The 13,141-nt window shown below is 59.9% G+C and overlaps 1 protein-coding gene across 2 annotated transcripts; it reads right to left on the bottom strand.

Annotated features, from left to right (window-relative positions):
* Positions 1 to 3,569: 3,569 nt before the first annotated feature.
* SERPINH1 (serpin family H member 1) lies at positions 3,570 to 12,493 on the bottom strand. Of its 2 annotated transcripts, XM_087868171.1 has the most exons (6): positions 12,353 to 12,488; positions 10,802 to 10,845; positions 7,765 to 8,429; positions 7,247 to 7,345; positions 6,920 to 7,152; positions 3,570 to 4,583 (listed from the first exon to the last, which is right to left on the bottom strand). In XM_087868171.1, exons 3-6 carry the CDS (start codon positions 8,384 to 8,386, stop codon positions 4,281 to 4,283), a joined length of 1,257 nt encoding a protein of 418 aa, XP_087724297.1. In that variant the 5' UTR covers positions 8,387 to 8,429; positions 10,802 to 10,845; positions 12,353 to 12,488; the 3' UTR covers positions 3,570 to 4,280. The 2 variants fall into 2 exon arrangements, with proteins under 2 accessions (XP_087724297.1, XP_045672228.1); XM_045816272.2 differs by lacking the exon at positions 10,802 to 10,845 and having other exon boundaries at positions 12,353 to 12,493.
* Between the last annotated feature and the right edge of the window lie 648 nt (positions 12,494 to 13,141).

Genomic DNA, 13,141 nt, shown 5'->3' with positions numbered 1-13,141 from the left:
TCCCCAGCCTGCAGAGAACAGTAGCACGTCGTGTTGCAAAGACACTCCCCTCACTAACGCAGCTCCCAGCGTCTTGCTGAAGGGAGTTTCCTGCAGGCTCCATCAGAGGAAGTTAAGAATGTGGAATTTGGCCAGGGGGCATGTGAGTGCATCCCACAGCGTAAACCCACCTCAACCTTCCTCCCTCCCTCAGTCTTTGGGTTCCCTCCTCTATTTTAAAGCAAGAAATTCCTGGCACTTCAACATCAATGAAGCACAGTTCCTGATTGAATCCAGGGCTCAGTCAACCAGCTAAACCAACGATGAGCACCACCCCAGACTGGAACACTGAATCTAGGATCTCAGGTGAATGTGTCCTGTATTATAAATAAATTCAGGCCAGTGAAATGATGTTTCTCCCTCCGTGGACTAGCACCCGCGGAAAATGTTCCCACCTATGTTTTCCAGATTTTGTGCTGATGGAACTAGCCAATGACTTGGATGTGCGTGCGTCCTCCTCCCAGACTTGACTCGGGAACTAGACCCCCTGAGGCAGGTGAGCACCGAACTCCAGTGGTGGGACCGGAGACAAGGGGAGTGGGGCATGAGGAGAACTGCCGGCCCCTGGCGGGTGGATGGAAAACACGCCCATGTTCTTTTGCTGTTCCTGCCATCGAGCGGGGGGGTCTATTCCTCACCCCTGGGATCTGGGAGTGCCCCACAACTTGCTTTGACTGACAGAATGTGATGGAGCTGACGTGATGCCGGCCCCAGGGCCTTAGCTCCTGCCTTCCTCCTCTCAGAATCCCGAGGCCACCGTGCCAGGGAAAAGCCAGGCTGCAGGACCACAGGTCAGGTCTGTCAAGCTCCAATGCCTCGGCCACCAAGCACCAGAGCAGCCACTGGACCACTTCCCTTGAGTGAGCGACTCTCCGGCACCTTCTCTGTACCAGGCTTTGTGCTAGGTCTGGGGGCGGCAGGACCCAGGCAGACCAGGGCCTGCTCTCAAGGACGTCTCGGTTGGGGTCTGTTTCCTCTTCCATAGGTTTCAGGATAATGAGCTCCGTGCAGCAGGGACTGGGGGTAAGATCACGTGGAATCCCATTGGTGACAGTGGAGTGCAGCCCTCATGCCTGTCTGCGACTTCTCTCCTCCGCAGCCAGGAGACTCGGGTTTCCACAGAGGCCAGGCCCTGTCGGTGACCTGCTGGGTGGCCTTGGGTCGGCCACTTCACCTCTCTGAGCCAGTTTTCTCGTCTGTAACGTGGGACAGTAGCAGCTACCCTGAGGGAAGCTCTGCGGAGTTAATGAGATCAGGGACAGCAGGGCCGGGCACATAGCTCAGGAGAAAGCTAATCCCCTCTCCCCACACTTGCCCTACATTCAGGACCCTCACTATTCAGCAGTCATCTGCGACTTTAACAAGAAGCGTGGTGGGAATGGGGACCTCCCTCCAATGGCCTCCATTGGAAAACTCCACACAGGGCCCGGACGGGCCACTGGAGGCACTGACCTGGTGTCCGACCCCCGCCCACCCTTGACCTGTCCCCTCCCGCCACCTGCCCTGCCACCCTCCACACCAGCAACTCCACCCTTCACTGTGAGGCGGGAGCACAGCCCTCTCCCCACGTCCTGGGGTGTGCCCAGATGGCAACACGTGGCCTCAGGGCCCCCTTTCTGTCATGGGGGCGGCCCCCATGCGCAGGCCTGGTTTTTCTCACTGTGAGCTCCCAGCTGGTGAGGGAGCTGTTGCAGGCTGAACTCTGGGTCCAGGAGTCCCGGGTTCTTGTCTAGTCTCTGCCCATCTCTGAGCTGCGCTTGTAGGATTCGGATGACTTCCCACCTAACTGGGCTATTGTGAGGAAGCAGGCTGTGCACCTTGCGAATCTGGCCAGCTCCTCTCCTGCCCTTCCCGGGTGGCATGGAGGGAGAACTAGCCTAAGTACTAGAAGCGATTCCAGCTCAGCTCCCCGGCTGTGCTGTAGGGGCTCGGCAGATTATTTAACCTCCCTCGGCCTCGGTCATCCCACAACTAACACAGGGATAATTCCCACCTAGCCAAGCTGCTAAGAGGTTTGCATAACATTATATACATCACGTGACCAACACGGTGTTTGGCACAAACATGGCGTCAGAAGCAAAATGCAAAGGCAGTACCGGCTGATATTTAAATCATTATTCTGATTTTAAGAAAATACCAACTCCTCTTTCAAGGCAGAGCCTTCCTGACCTCCCCGTGGCAGTCACGGCTTCCCTCGCTACTCCCACAGCCCCCGCGCCCGTTAGCACAGCGGCTTCACTTATCAAATATGTTGTTCGTTTCTTCTGCACGTGTGATGCCGCATCCTGGTGCAGGACATACAGCCGTGAACAAGACATGGTCCCTACTCTCGTGGGGCTTCCATTCTAGTAGTGGGGACAGACTATGAATGCGTCACTAGGGGGAAAATTGCACAGCATTAAAGGATCATTAAAATGAGAAAATATAGTACGGAAACTGGGGTAGGGGAGGAGATGCTTATATTGGGTTATGAGGGAAGGCCCCGTTGAGCAAATGACATTCAAGATGAGCTCTGGATGACAAAAGAAAAGCACTCTTGGCAAAGAACCACTTGCCAGGCAGAAAGGAGAGCTAGTGCAAAGGCCCTGAGGCAGGGGAGTAAGTGTGGCAAGTCTGGGAACAGAACGACCCAGGGGGCTGGAACAGCCAGTAATGAGCCCCCTTGTCACTGTCAGTTTCCACCTCCTTCCACCTCCAAATGAAGCCCCTTGAGAGCAGAGATCTAATTTATTGGGCCCACAGCACAGGACAGACCCGGACCCAGAGCTCTGACAGATGTGTTAACATTCTGTTGTGGTACTAATAGGAGTGAGTCAGCTGGCCCTTCTGTGGCCCCGTTCACATCATGGAGGACTCCAACTGTGTTGCTGGCCCAGACAGGCAGGGACTCCCTCCCTGGACCAACAACCCCAGGACAAAGTTGTTGCAAGAGGGAAGTCAGAAGGGTGACCAGAGAGAGGGAGTGATTGCCCAAGATCACACAGCCAGCAAGCAGCAGAGATGGGGGTCAACTCCAGTTTCCTCTTCTCCTCTGCCACGGGTCTTCTGGCCTGTGCACCCCCCTCACCCTGTCCTTCCCTAGCTACGGTGTCCCAAGCCCCAAAGACCGAGAGAGGGAACCAGCGTGAGGAGGGCTCTCCTGCTATTCACCCGAACAGACCCAGGATCCCACTGGCCCCTTCCTGCCGAAGCCCTGCCCAAGCAGGCAGCCCGAGCTTGTAGTCTGGCCCTGGATCCGGACCGGGTCCGCTTCAACTGGAAAGCCAGGGGGCTGCAGACTGGACAGCCAAAGTTCAAGTCTGTTACGCCCTGGGCTCCAGGCCCAGCACAGTCATTCCAGCCCTGCAGCCACCTGTCCAGGGCAGCCAGAGCGAAAATAATTTCCCGAGTCGGTGTGGACTGGGCCTGCAGTTCCCGGCTGGCATTTCAGAGCCTGATGTGGGCCCTGGCTCCACAGAAGGAGCCCTTGTCCCCTGGGAAGAATGACCTGGGGATCTCTGATCCAATCACCTTCCATGCTCCAACAAAACTTCACTGGAAAAGTTTTATTGAAAAAAAAAAATTGTACAAATAAGTTCTTGGTTTGACGGCAACAAAGGCTCATTTTCCCCCTTCCCTCCCCACCTTTGAACATCTACAAAGGAGAAAAAAAGTTCATCCCCATGATGCCTGACCAGAGTCTGCCCACGAGCCCCCCCATGAGCTAGCTCCTGAATCCCCCCTCTCTGGGGCCAGGGCCATCGTGGGGGTGCCTGTCCCAGGGGCTGCAGCACCTCATTTTAGAGTTGAGGGGAACTGGGAGAGGATTGGAATAGAGCTGGAGAGAGGGCTGAGGTGACGGTAGCGTCAGGGAAAGAGGGCCCCCATTCCACAGGGCTGGGCTGAACCCCCCTAGCTCGATTCCGTCTCACAGATGAGAAAGCACTTGGCTATAAATATGAACACTGATTGAGGCAGGCTTAATCCTAGGACTCGGGGGGGGCATGACATGACTACTGCCCCAGGTCCCACAGCATGTGTGGGGTCTGGGCTCAGCATCATGGTATCTGGGGGCCCACGTCCAAGCAGAGTGAATTCTGCCAGGGAAGATCTGCTCGGACACACGGGAAGCCTGCTCTGTTTTCCCATCCCCCAACCCCATGGAACATCCAAGTTCAGTACCTCAGCCCCCCCCCCCCCCATAGCACCCATGTGTCTCAGGAGCCTTCGGCTGCCTCCTGCCATCCCGCGACCCTGGGGCCCTACAGCTCGTCTCGCATTTTGTCACCCTTGGGCCGGACCAGGCGCCCAATGAACAGCAGGGAGCCGCTCTGGGTGTCTCGAACCAGGAAGATGAAGGGGTGGTCAGCGTAGAAGAGCTTGGGGCTGCGCAGCTCCTCGCGCCCGTAGATGTCCTGGTCGAAGGGGTTGCCCTCCGTGTCCCACTCGAAGGCGGTGGCGTGGAACACACTGGCCAGGTACAGGTCCTTCTTGCCTGACATGCGTGATAGGTCTGCCTTGTTCTTGTCGATGGCCTCGGTCAGACCCAGCCCAGCCAGGTGTTTCTGTGGGACCAGGGGAGTGCCAGGTGAGGCCACGACGGGCAAGGCTCCTAGACCCCCACCCTCTGCCCATACCACCCATCACCTCCTACCCTGTCTGCTCCCCTCCCGGTCACCTTCTGTGTGCTAGACATGATGTGGGCACTTGGAACCACTGCCTCGTGACTCTCACGACAACCCTGCAAAAGCTTCTAATCGCCACTTCACAGATGAGGAAACTGAGGCTGGGGGAAAGGCAGAGTTTATCCCTGGTCCTGCCGAGCGATCTTGATCAGCGCTCCTCAGAGTACGGGCTGTGGACAGCGGGATGGGCACCGCCTGGGAGCTTATAGGAAACACACATTTCCTGACCCACTCCCTCCCAGAGCCACTGAATCAGTCTCCGGGGGTGGACCCGGGAAACTTCTTTAACAAAATCTCTGGGTAATCCTTGGCACACTCAAATGTGAGAAAGACTGATCTAAGGATAGCCATGACCATATAACCCTGGGGCTTAAAACCTGTCCAGAGTGATCTATGCCTGGGATTTGCTTCAGAATAATCTGAAGGGAGAACAATGGGTGTGTATAAATGAATCCTTACCGGTCATGAGTTAGGATGGTTGAGGGCTCATTACACCGATCTCTCTATTTTTAATATATTTTCTAAGTAAAATTATTTGTAATACTAGTAAAATTACTAGGAAAAAATTAAAACACACCCCCGCAAACACACCCCCCCCCCCCAACACACACGCTTTCCGTGGCTCTGCAGAGCCCCTGGAAGCCAAGTACAAGCTGTTTCTCACGTGATTGTGCCTGTGCCCCAGCCTCAGCCCTTAGCAGGCCCCCCTGGCTCTCCATCCGGCAGCCTCACTGAACCACCGGCACCCGCAACGGTGTCTCGATGGCCTACCTGCATCCTGGTAGGGTGCTTTAACCACCCCGTCTTCCAGGAAGTCTTCCCTCTCCCCAAGACTGCAGCCCTGCCTCCCTATAGCTCAGCACCCCAGCCTCTCTCTGTTTCAGTGTCTGGGCCTGACTGCCTCCTGCTGGTGGCTCAGAGCTCTCCCAGGGCAGGGCTCAGGTCCCACACCCTCCCTGTCTCCCAGTAAGGAAGGCAGAGCAGTGAAGGACTGCGGTCCGAGTCGCCAGCAGCATCGGAGTTCAGGCTTCTGCAGAACATTCCACCTCCCCGGCAGGGCTAAACAGGCACCTGACCTGGAGTCCTGAGGGTCAGGGGTCCTGAGACAGGTGTTCCAGACCCAGCTAGCGATTCCAGTCCTAAGGACCCTATGCAAGTCACACACTTCACACTTCCCAACTCAATATACCCACCCCCCCGCCCCGGGACTGGTGTGCCCACCCAGGGTTCCAGGAAGACACGGGAGAACACAGGGGACAATGGAGTCAGATAGCAGCCACTGCAGGAGGAACTGGGGAGGGCTTGGGACAGGCCCAGGACACAGTGACGGCTCCGATCTGGAAAGCTCAGCTCGATCCACAGTACAGATGGCACACGCGCCATGAGCCTGCAGGGTAGAGCCCATGCCCCATTCCGTCTCCAGCTTTCTGTCCAGTGTCAGCAGTGAGTCTGCATTCTGTGAGGGAGAAGCTTGCCAAAGAGCCCTTTCTGGCATCCAAGGCAGGAATGAGACAAAACCTTCCTCTTTTGAATAGGTAAAAAAGTCTCTTGTGACTGACACAAAGGCCACCCTGAGTTTTCACCCTGAGGACGAACCACGGCTCCACCACTGACTTGCCGGGGTGACCTCGGCAAGTGTGGCTTCAAGAGACCCAGGGTGGTCACGAGGGGAAAACGCTGTTGGGCGTGAGGACTGGGGTTCCAGCCGTCACTAGTGCCGCACCGCGGACAGCCAGGTTGGGCTTTCTGCCGCGAGGGGGTCGACCGTCGGCTGGAACAGCCTGTCGCTGGGGGCACCTCAGACTCTCCGAGGCAGCACAGCACAGGATCGGGGCGCAGCCTGGGGCCATACCCCTGAGCTACCGTCTGTGTGACTCCGGATAAGCTGTTTAACCTTCCCGAGGCTCCGTTTCCTCATCTCTAAGGAGCCTGATAGTCCTACCTCAGGAAGCTGTTTTGAGAATTAGAAGTTTCGTATACACGAAGGACTCAGAAGAGTGTCTAGCATACAGCAAGCGCCCAATTGTATTTGGCTGCTGCTGTCATCGCCACGTTCCCCAGGCCAGGTTCCACGCCTCCTCCCCAGCAGCACACAGGACTCCAGGACTGCCTGCACACCCCCCGAGGCTCGGGGCAGACCCGCCGAGCTGAGGAACGGGTGCCCGAGCAGCCCTCTTCCTCCAGGCCCCGCGGCCCCCAGGGGGGCCACCCCTCACCTGCAGGTCGTGGGTCACCTCCACCACACCCTTGGGCAGGGAGATGGCGACGGCTTTCTTCTGCATCTTCCCCAGCCAGACCTTCAGCTGCTCCTTGGTCAGCAGCTTCTCCAGGCGCTCGAGGGGCTCCACGTGGTGCGGCATGAGGATGATGAGGCTGGAGAGCTTGTGCGCCAGGGGCATCTCCACGATCTGCAGCTTCTCCTGCTCGTCGTCGTAGTAGTTGTAGAGGCCTGGGAGGGGAGCAGAGAGGCCGCTGGGCACGCTGGGCCGGGGGCGGGCCGGGCCCAAGCGCCCTCCCCCCCAGCTGGGCCGCGGGGCACCCACCTGTGCGGTGCATCATCGTCACGCCCACGGTATAGGACCGGGTCACCATGAAGCCTCGGTTGTCCACCATCTTGTGGTGGAACTTCTCGTCCCAGTGCGCTGTAGTGGGACGCACAGCACCAGGTCAGAAACAGGCCCCCCGCTTGGGACACACCCCCCCAACCGCACCCCCGGATTTCTCTCTCTGCCGCAGGCCTTCGTTCCAGTCTTTGGGGCTCAGCGGCAGCCCCTCTCCCCCCTGAGCACCCAGCCCACTGAGTACATGCTGCCCGCTTTGGGGGACCGGGTGCTGGCCCCGGGACACGCTGCCGGAAGCTGTGGCTGTCGACACTCAGGCCTGGCTGTTTCCACGTGACAGGGAACTCCTTCCGAAGGAGGACCCTCGGCTCAGCCACCGCCACGTCCGCCCTCCGCCCTGGCCCCCGTCAGGCACGGGGGCAACACTTGCCGACGTGCAGCCACCAGCCCCCCCATCGCCGAGGGGTCTGTGCCCGGGCGCCCCTCCCCTCCGGACTCACGCTTGAAGAACATGGCATTGACCAGCAGCGCGCCGTCCGTCCGCTCCACGTCCTTGGTGACCTCGGGCAGCTTGCCGTCGGTGGTCTGCGCCGCCCACTCGTTGATGGACTGCAGGGCGCTGCGCTTGTCGCGGAAGTTGATCTTGGAGTGCTCGCAGTTGTAGTGCTGCTTGCTGCTGCGCACGAAGTCCTCGGCGAAGCTCACCGAGCTGGGCCCGTACAGGCGGCTGCCCAGCTTCCAGGTCACGTTGCGCGCCGTGCTGTTGCTGAGCGAGCGCAGCAGCTCGCCCAGGCCCGCGTGCACCTCGTCGTCGCGCAGCTGCTCAGCGCTCAGCACCGCCTTGGCCTGGGACGCCGTGGCGGCCTTGCCGCCCAGCGACACGAGCCCCAGGGACGAGGCCACCACCACGGGGGACAGCAGGATGTTCTCCACCGCCTGGTCCTTGGCCATGGCCTGGTACAGGCTGAAGGCCAGGCCGGCGCTGCGCTCAGCCAGCGTGGCCGCTTTGGGGCTCAGCTTCTCTGCCGTGCCGGGGGCCGCAGCGGCCGCCGGCTTCTTCACCTCGGCGGCCAGGGCCACGGCCAGCAGGCAGCAGGTGCTGACGAGCAGGAGGAAGCGCATGGCTGGAAGGTGGACTGTTCGCACCACGGAGGACCTGTGGGGGCTGCAGAGAGGGTGGCCCTGAAACCCTGGGTGTTCCTCCCCGACGACCATCCCCCACCTTCTGGGAGCCCCCAAGCCCCCTGCAGATGGGAGCAAGAGAGCCCCTGAGTGCTGGGGAACCCAGCCCTAACTCGGAGCTGCCCAGATCCAAGGTCTCAGTCTGCCCCCTCTCTCCGAGGCCTTCTCCGAGCGCCTTAGCCAAAACGGGGTTTCGAGCAAGTCGCCACCTCCTCCCTATTGATTTCTTCCACTGAACTGACAACACTGAGTCTTATGTGTTTATTATGCATTATCTCCACCCCTAACTAGTCTGTGACCTCCAAGAGGGCAGGAAATCTAGCCAGTCCTGTTTCCCTGCAGATCTCCAGTGCACAGCACACAAGAGGCCTCGGCTGTTCCTGAATGAACAGAAACCAGGGCCAGACTTAGGGTCCTCAGTTTGTATAAAGAGTAGCTCTGATCTCCTACCACCCCCGGGCCCTTTTCCAGTGGAAAAAAGCAGCAGATGGACTAAGGGTCTGCATGAAGCACAGGGGCCCAGGCAAAGGATGTCCTGTCGGGACAGGCTGAAGGCCTACCCCCCACCCCCCCCGCCTTTCCTCCTGCCCTGGATGTTAATGAGTCACTGGTTAGCTCACTCATTAAGTGCGGGAGCCAAGATGCTCCACTCCGCCGCCCCACGGGTGACCTTGAGTGTGTGTCCCCTCCTCTCTCAGCCTCGCTCCCCATTTTCCAAGCTGTCAGGGTCTAAGTCTCCATGCCCAAGGCCTGTGTCCTAGCAGGCACATGCCTGCCCAGCTGTCCACGGCCCTGGCACGAAGGGGAAATTCCCAGGACACCGGCTGAGTGGGGAGTAGGTTTCCTGAGAGGAAGGATACTGGAGGAGGGGTTCGTCACAGCTCAGTGGAGCAATGACACTCCCTCCCCTTCACCCCAGATGTGTGTTGGCAGGAAGCTGGGCCCCCCTCACGTTCCATTCTGCCCTCCCATCTGACAGTGGCTGTCACACAGGCCCTCTGCCCTACAGCTTCAGGATGGCCCTCAAGACCCATCCCAAACAACAGCAGTAGCAGTGGCCTAAAACAAGCCTCACTCCCCTCCCTGGGGCCTCCAATCAGGACAGTCTCTCCGCATGGGACACGTCCCCCCCACTTTCATGCAGGACGGAAGAGGAGATGACAGGGCGAAGGAGAAGGGATGGAAGGAACTCTGGTGGAGGCCGGGAGCCCGCTGCTTTGGCGGATCCCATCTCATGGTCCTCAAGAAAGTCTGAACATGGTGGAAGACCCCCAGGACTTCGGCCCGCCTGCAGGAGCACTGGGTTTCTGGGAAGACGCCAGTGCCATAGCCACCGGAACCTGGGCAGGTCCCCCTCCCTGGGCTGCCACCTCTTTGAGGGTGCAGTGTAAAGGGGAGGCAAAGGACCCGTGGGGAGAGGGGTAGGGGAGGAGCCAAGGCACAGAGAGACCTGCACCCTACCGAGAGTCCAGACTGGGGAGGTGATACACCCCAGGGCCCAGGCCACCTTCCTCCCAGCCCTAGGTCCTTCCCCACCAGGCCTGGAGCCTCAAAGGCAGAATGACCGTAGGCTTATTGTACAAACAAAGACACCTAAGAAAATGAAATGGAGCCCTACTGACGATTATGCCAGGACAACAAGCATATGCCACTCTATTCAAAGGCCGCCTCTAGTCCACACGGCTGATGCAGAGCACAGACCCCGGGCAGAAGCCGCTAGCATCCCACGGGGAGAAAGTCAAGGAGCCCAGCTCACGGCCCTGCCACGTGGCAGACATCGTCTTGACAGCCCCCACCCACAGCCAACCAGAACCTCAAAGGACTGGGAGGGGCCTTCCGAGAAAGCTCCAAATGACTAGTTTGGGATTCTTCAGGCAGCCACACAGCTGCGCTCCTGCTTCTGCTCCCACTCCCGCGCTAGGTGACGTGGCAGGCTGGAAACGGAATTATCTCCATCCGCCGGCAGAGGGGGGCTTCCAGCCGGGGAAGCAGGATTCAGGTCCCAGGGGTGCCCCCGAGCCTCCCTGGCCTTGGCTTTGAGTCTGTGCATCTGGCTGCGCAGGGAGATGCATGGCCGCGGAGAGGGCTGCCCTGTTCAGCCAGCAGCAATCACAGAGGAAGACAAGTCACGGCAAGCAAGCCAGCCTCCCACAGCCCAGCCCACGTTGCCACAGAGAAATCCCAGCCCTGAGGCCACGATGAGACGATTTACAGTCCCACAAAGCCGAGGGCTGTGTCCACAGCTAGCCAGACGCAGCTGAGACTGGATTCCGGGTTTCTGCAAGAGGGGAAGGGAAGCAAATTCTAGGGGGTCCACCAGAGAGGATCTCAAACACTTGAGGGAGTCTAAAGTACCTGGAAACTGCCTCAGAGGGAGCTCAATGCCTGCCTTTTTCATTCTGAAAGAAAACAGAAGAGTGAGGAGGGTGGGATAAGGCAGAGCTGGGGTGGTGGTGAGGTGGCGCCTGGAAGGCCCAACCCCCAAATGGGACCCTGGCTATACTGCCCCTGGCACAAAGGAAGGCTTAACCAGTCCCAGATCCACAGGGGCCTTGGAGGTGGTCCACCTCACTGTGCAGTGGGAGCAACTGAGGCCAGAGAGGGGCAGGGAGCAACCCCAGTTCCCACAGAATCAGCGGGGGTCGGGCCTCCTAGCTCCGGGCTCCTTCCTCCCAGAAGCACCCACAGAGCCCCCAAGGAAGCCTGGATGTGGCATCCTCTTATACAGAGAGTTTAAAAAAAAAAAAAATTCTGCTGGGAATCCCGGTGACCAGAGACAAAAGGAGTGGAACACCAGACACAAAAGATCCGTAGGCCTCAGGAAGGGGGGATGGGCAGATGAACCGTCTAAGGACAGAAGGGTGTGGTACCAGCCAAAGACTTCCAGGGAACCATGGCCCCCTAATTTTCCTCCGCCCTCCATCCGGGCCCTACAGCCCAGAGGGACCTGCCGGAAACGGGGAAGAGGAGGGGCCGGGCCTCCTGGCCTTGCTGGAAGTGGTTTCATTCTTCCTCCACTCCAGCCGCCTCAGGAATGTCCCTGGGCTGGGGGCAGGGAACCCTGGCCTTTGGAAGTAGTAGCCTTAACCCTGCAGTTACTCCAAGAACCAGGTGGCAGTGGACGGAGTTAAGAGTGGGTGACTCAAAGCCTTCCAGTCAGCTAACCACCCCGTCCTGGGTCGGGGGATATGGCCCCTACATATTCCTCACCCCCCTTCTGGAGGGAGGTGGGGGAGAGAGTGTTGGTCAAGTTCCTCCTTTAGCTGCCATCATGTACACGTGCAGGCTGCCGGTCAGAAATGCAGCCACCGTTGGGGGGGACGGTGGGGACCCCAAGACACCCCCGCCTCGGGAAAAGCCTCGACTCTTTCACCTCCTTTCCTACTACCCTACCTTCAGGACGCTCAGATGCACCCCCACTCCCTAACAAGCCCGTCAGGAAGCTGGTCCACCCACCCCTGCTGACCGCTGGGCCTCAGCCCCAGAGGTGGGGGCTCCCTTAACTGCACGGCTGGCCTGGCCTCCCACCCCTGCTGGAAAGGGCCCCAAACCCCACCTCCTCCCTTCTGGTTCCTGCACAGGGCCGAGTCTCAGCATCCTGGCCCCCAGCCCCACTGTCTCCTCTCAGCCGGCACCATCCCTGCCCCACACTTCTGTGGAACTCTGCACGAGCCTTCTCGAGCCCCGACTCCCCGCCCCGCCCTGCCCCTGCAGGCTCACTCGGCCATCACCATCTACCCCCAGGCTCCCGATCCCAAACGCTCCGGCTGCTCCCAAGGTGCCAGGGACTGCAGTCTGCGGGCTCCGGGTTGGCCCCCAACCCCTCCCCGGGGGCCTCCCGCCCCCTCTCACTGCCCGGAGCACCCCCAAAGCGCCCCTCGCGCGCAGGCCGGCCCCCGCCCTCACCTGGGCCGGGCGGGCTGGCGCCGGACGAGAGTTCCACTGGAGCCGCGGACGGATTCCACTCTCCGCCGCTCCCGGCTCCCCAGGTCTATATATGGCGTTCCCCTCCTCCCGCCCGTCCCGAGAAACTTCTGGAAAGTTGGAAAAGCTTCCGGAGGGCGCCCCGGCTCCGCCAAAAAAAGCCAAAGACCTCCCCCAGACCGCCCCGGCTCCCGCCCCTCCCTCTGCGGGCCCTCACCCGGCCCCTGGGTCCTACTGCCCCCCACACCGGGCGGGGCTCGGGGAACCCCCGCAGAGAGGCCGGGCGCTGGGACCTGCAAGACCTGCACAGCGCGGGCGTGTCCTTGGACTCGGCAGACCCTGCGGAGACTCCGGACCTTCGAGGTCCTGGAGATGGGGAGCGGGAGGGGGCGGGGGGAGTTCGGACAGCTGAGCTGGAGGGGACACTGAGCTCCGGGGTCCAGCTCCCCGGAGAGGAGCACCCTCCCTACAAGCCTGCTCACTCCGATCGCACACCCTTCCAGCAGCCCTTTCCCTTGCAGGGGCTCTGCCCCAGGCGATCCACTCCCCCGTTTCAGAGCGGACCCTGAATCAGGTCCCCCGACACGCCCCCTCTTCAGTCAGGGTCCCTCTCCTTTGTCGTAGGGGAGGTGGTCAGAAATGGAGAGGCAACATCTTTCTCCATCCGCAGCTTACCCTCAACACCCTGGAGGAGCTCGACCTCAGCGACTGCCCTGAGGGGAAAAGGGATCCTACCGGGCCGATACCTGACCCTAACTCTGGAAAGTCGTG

Source organism: Ursus americanus, chromosome 16, assembly GCF_024610735.1.
Source record: "Ursus americanus isolate L20-20 chromosome 16, mUrsAme1.1.p, whole genome shotgun sequence".
In the NCBI taxonomy this organism is placed as follows: Eukaryota; Metazoa; Chordata; class Mammalia; order Carnivora; family Ursidae; genus Ursus; species Ursus americanus.
The sequence above is the reverse complement of the archived record's forward strand: the minus strand, read 5'-3'. Positions and strand labels throughout refer to the sequence as shown.

Excerpts from the sequence above, each read along its gene's own strand:
- SERPINH1 (XM_045816272.2), bottom strand. The coding sequence starts at position 8,386 with ATGCGCTTCCTCCTGCTCGTCAGCACCTGCTGCCTGCTGGCCGTGGCC. Across the intron at positions 7,153-7,246 it reads GACGATGATGCACCGCACAG|GCCTCTACAACTACTACGAC; the intron begins GTGGGTGCCCCG and ends CTCCCCTCCCAG. Across the intron at positions 4,584-6,919 it reads AGGTGACCCACGACCTGCAG|AAACACCTGGCTGGGCTGGG; the intron begins GTGAGGGGTGGC and ends CTGGTCCCACAG.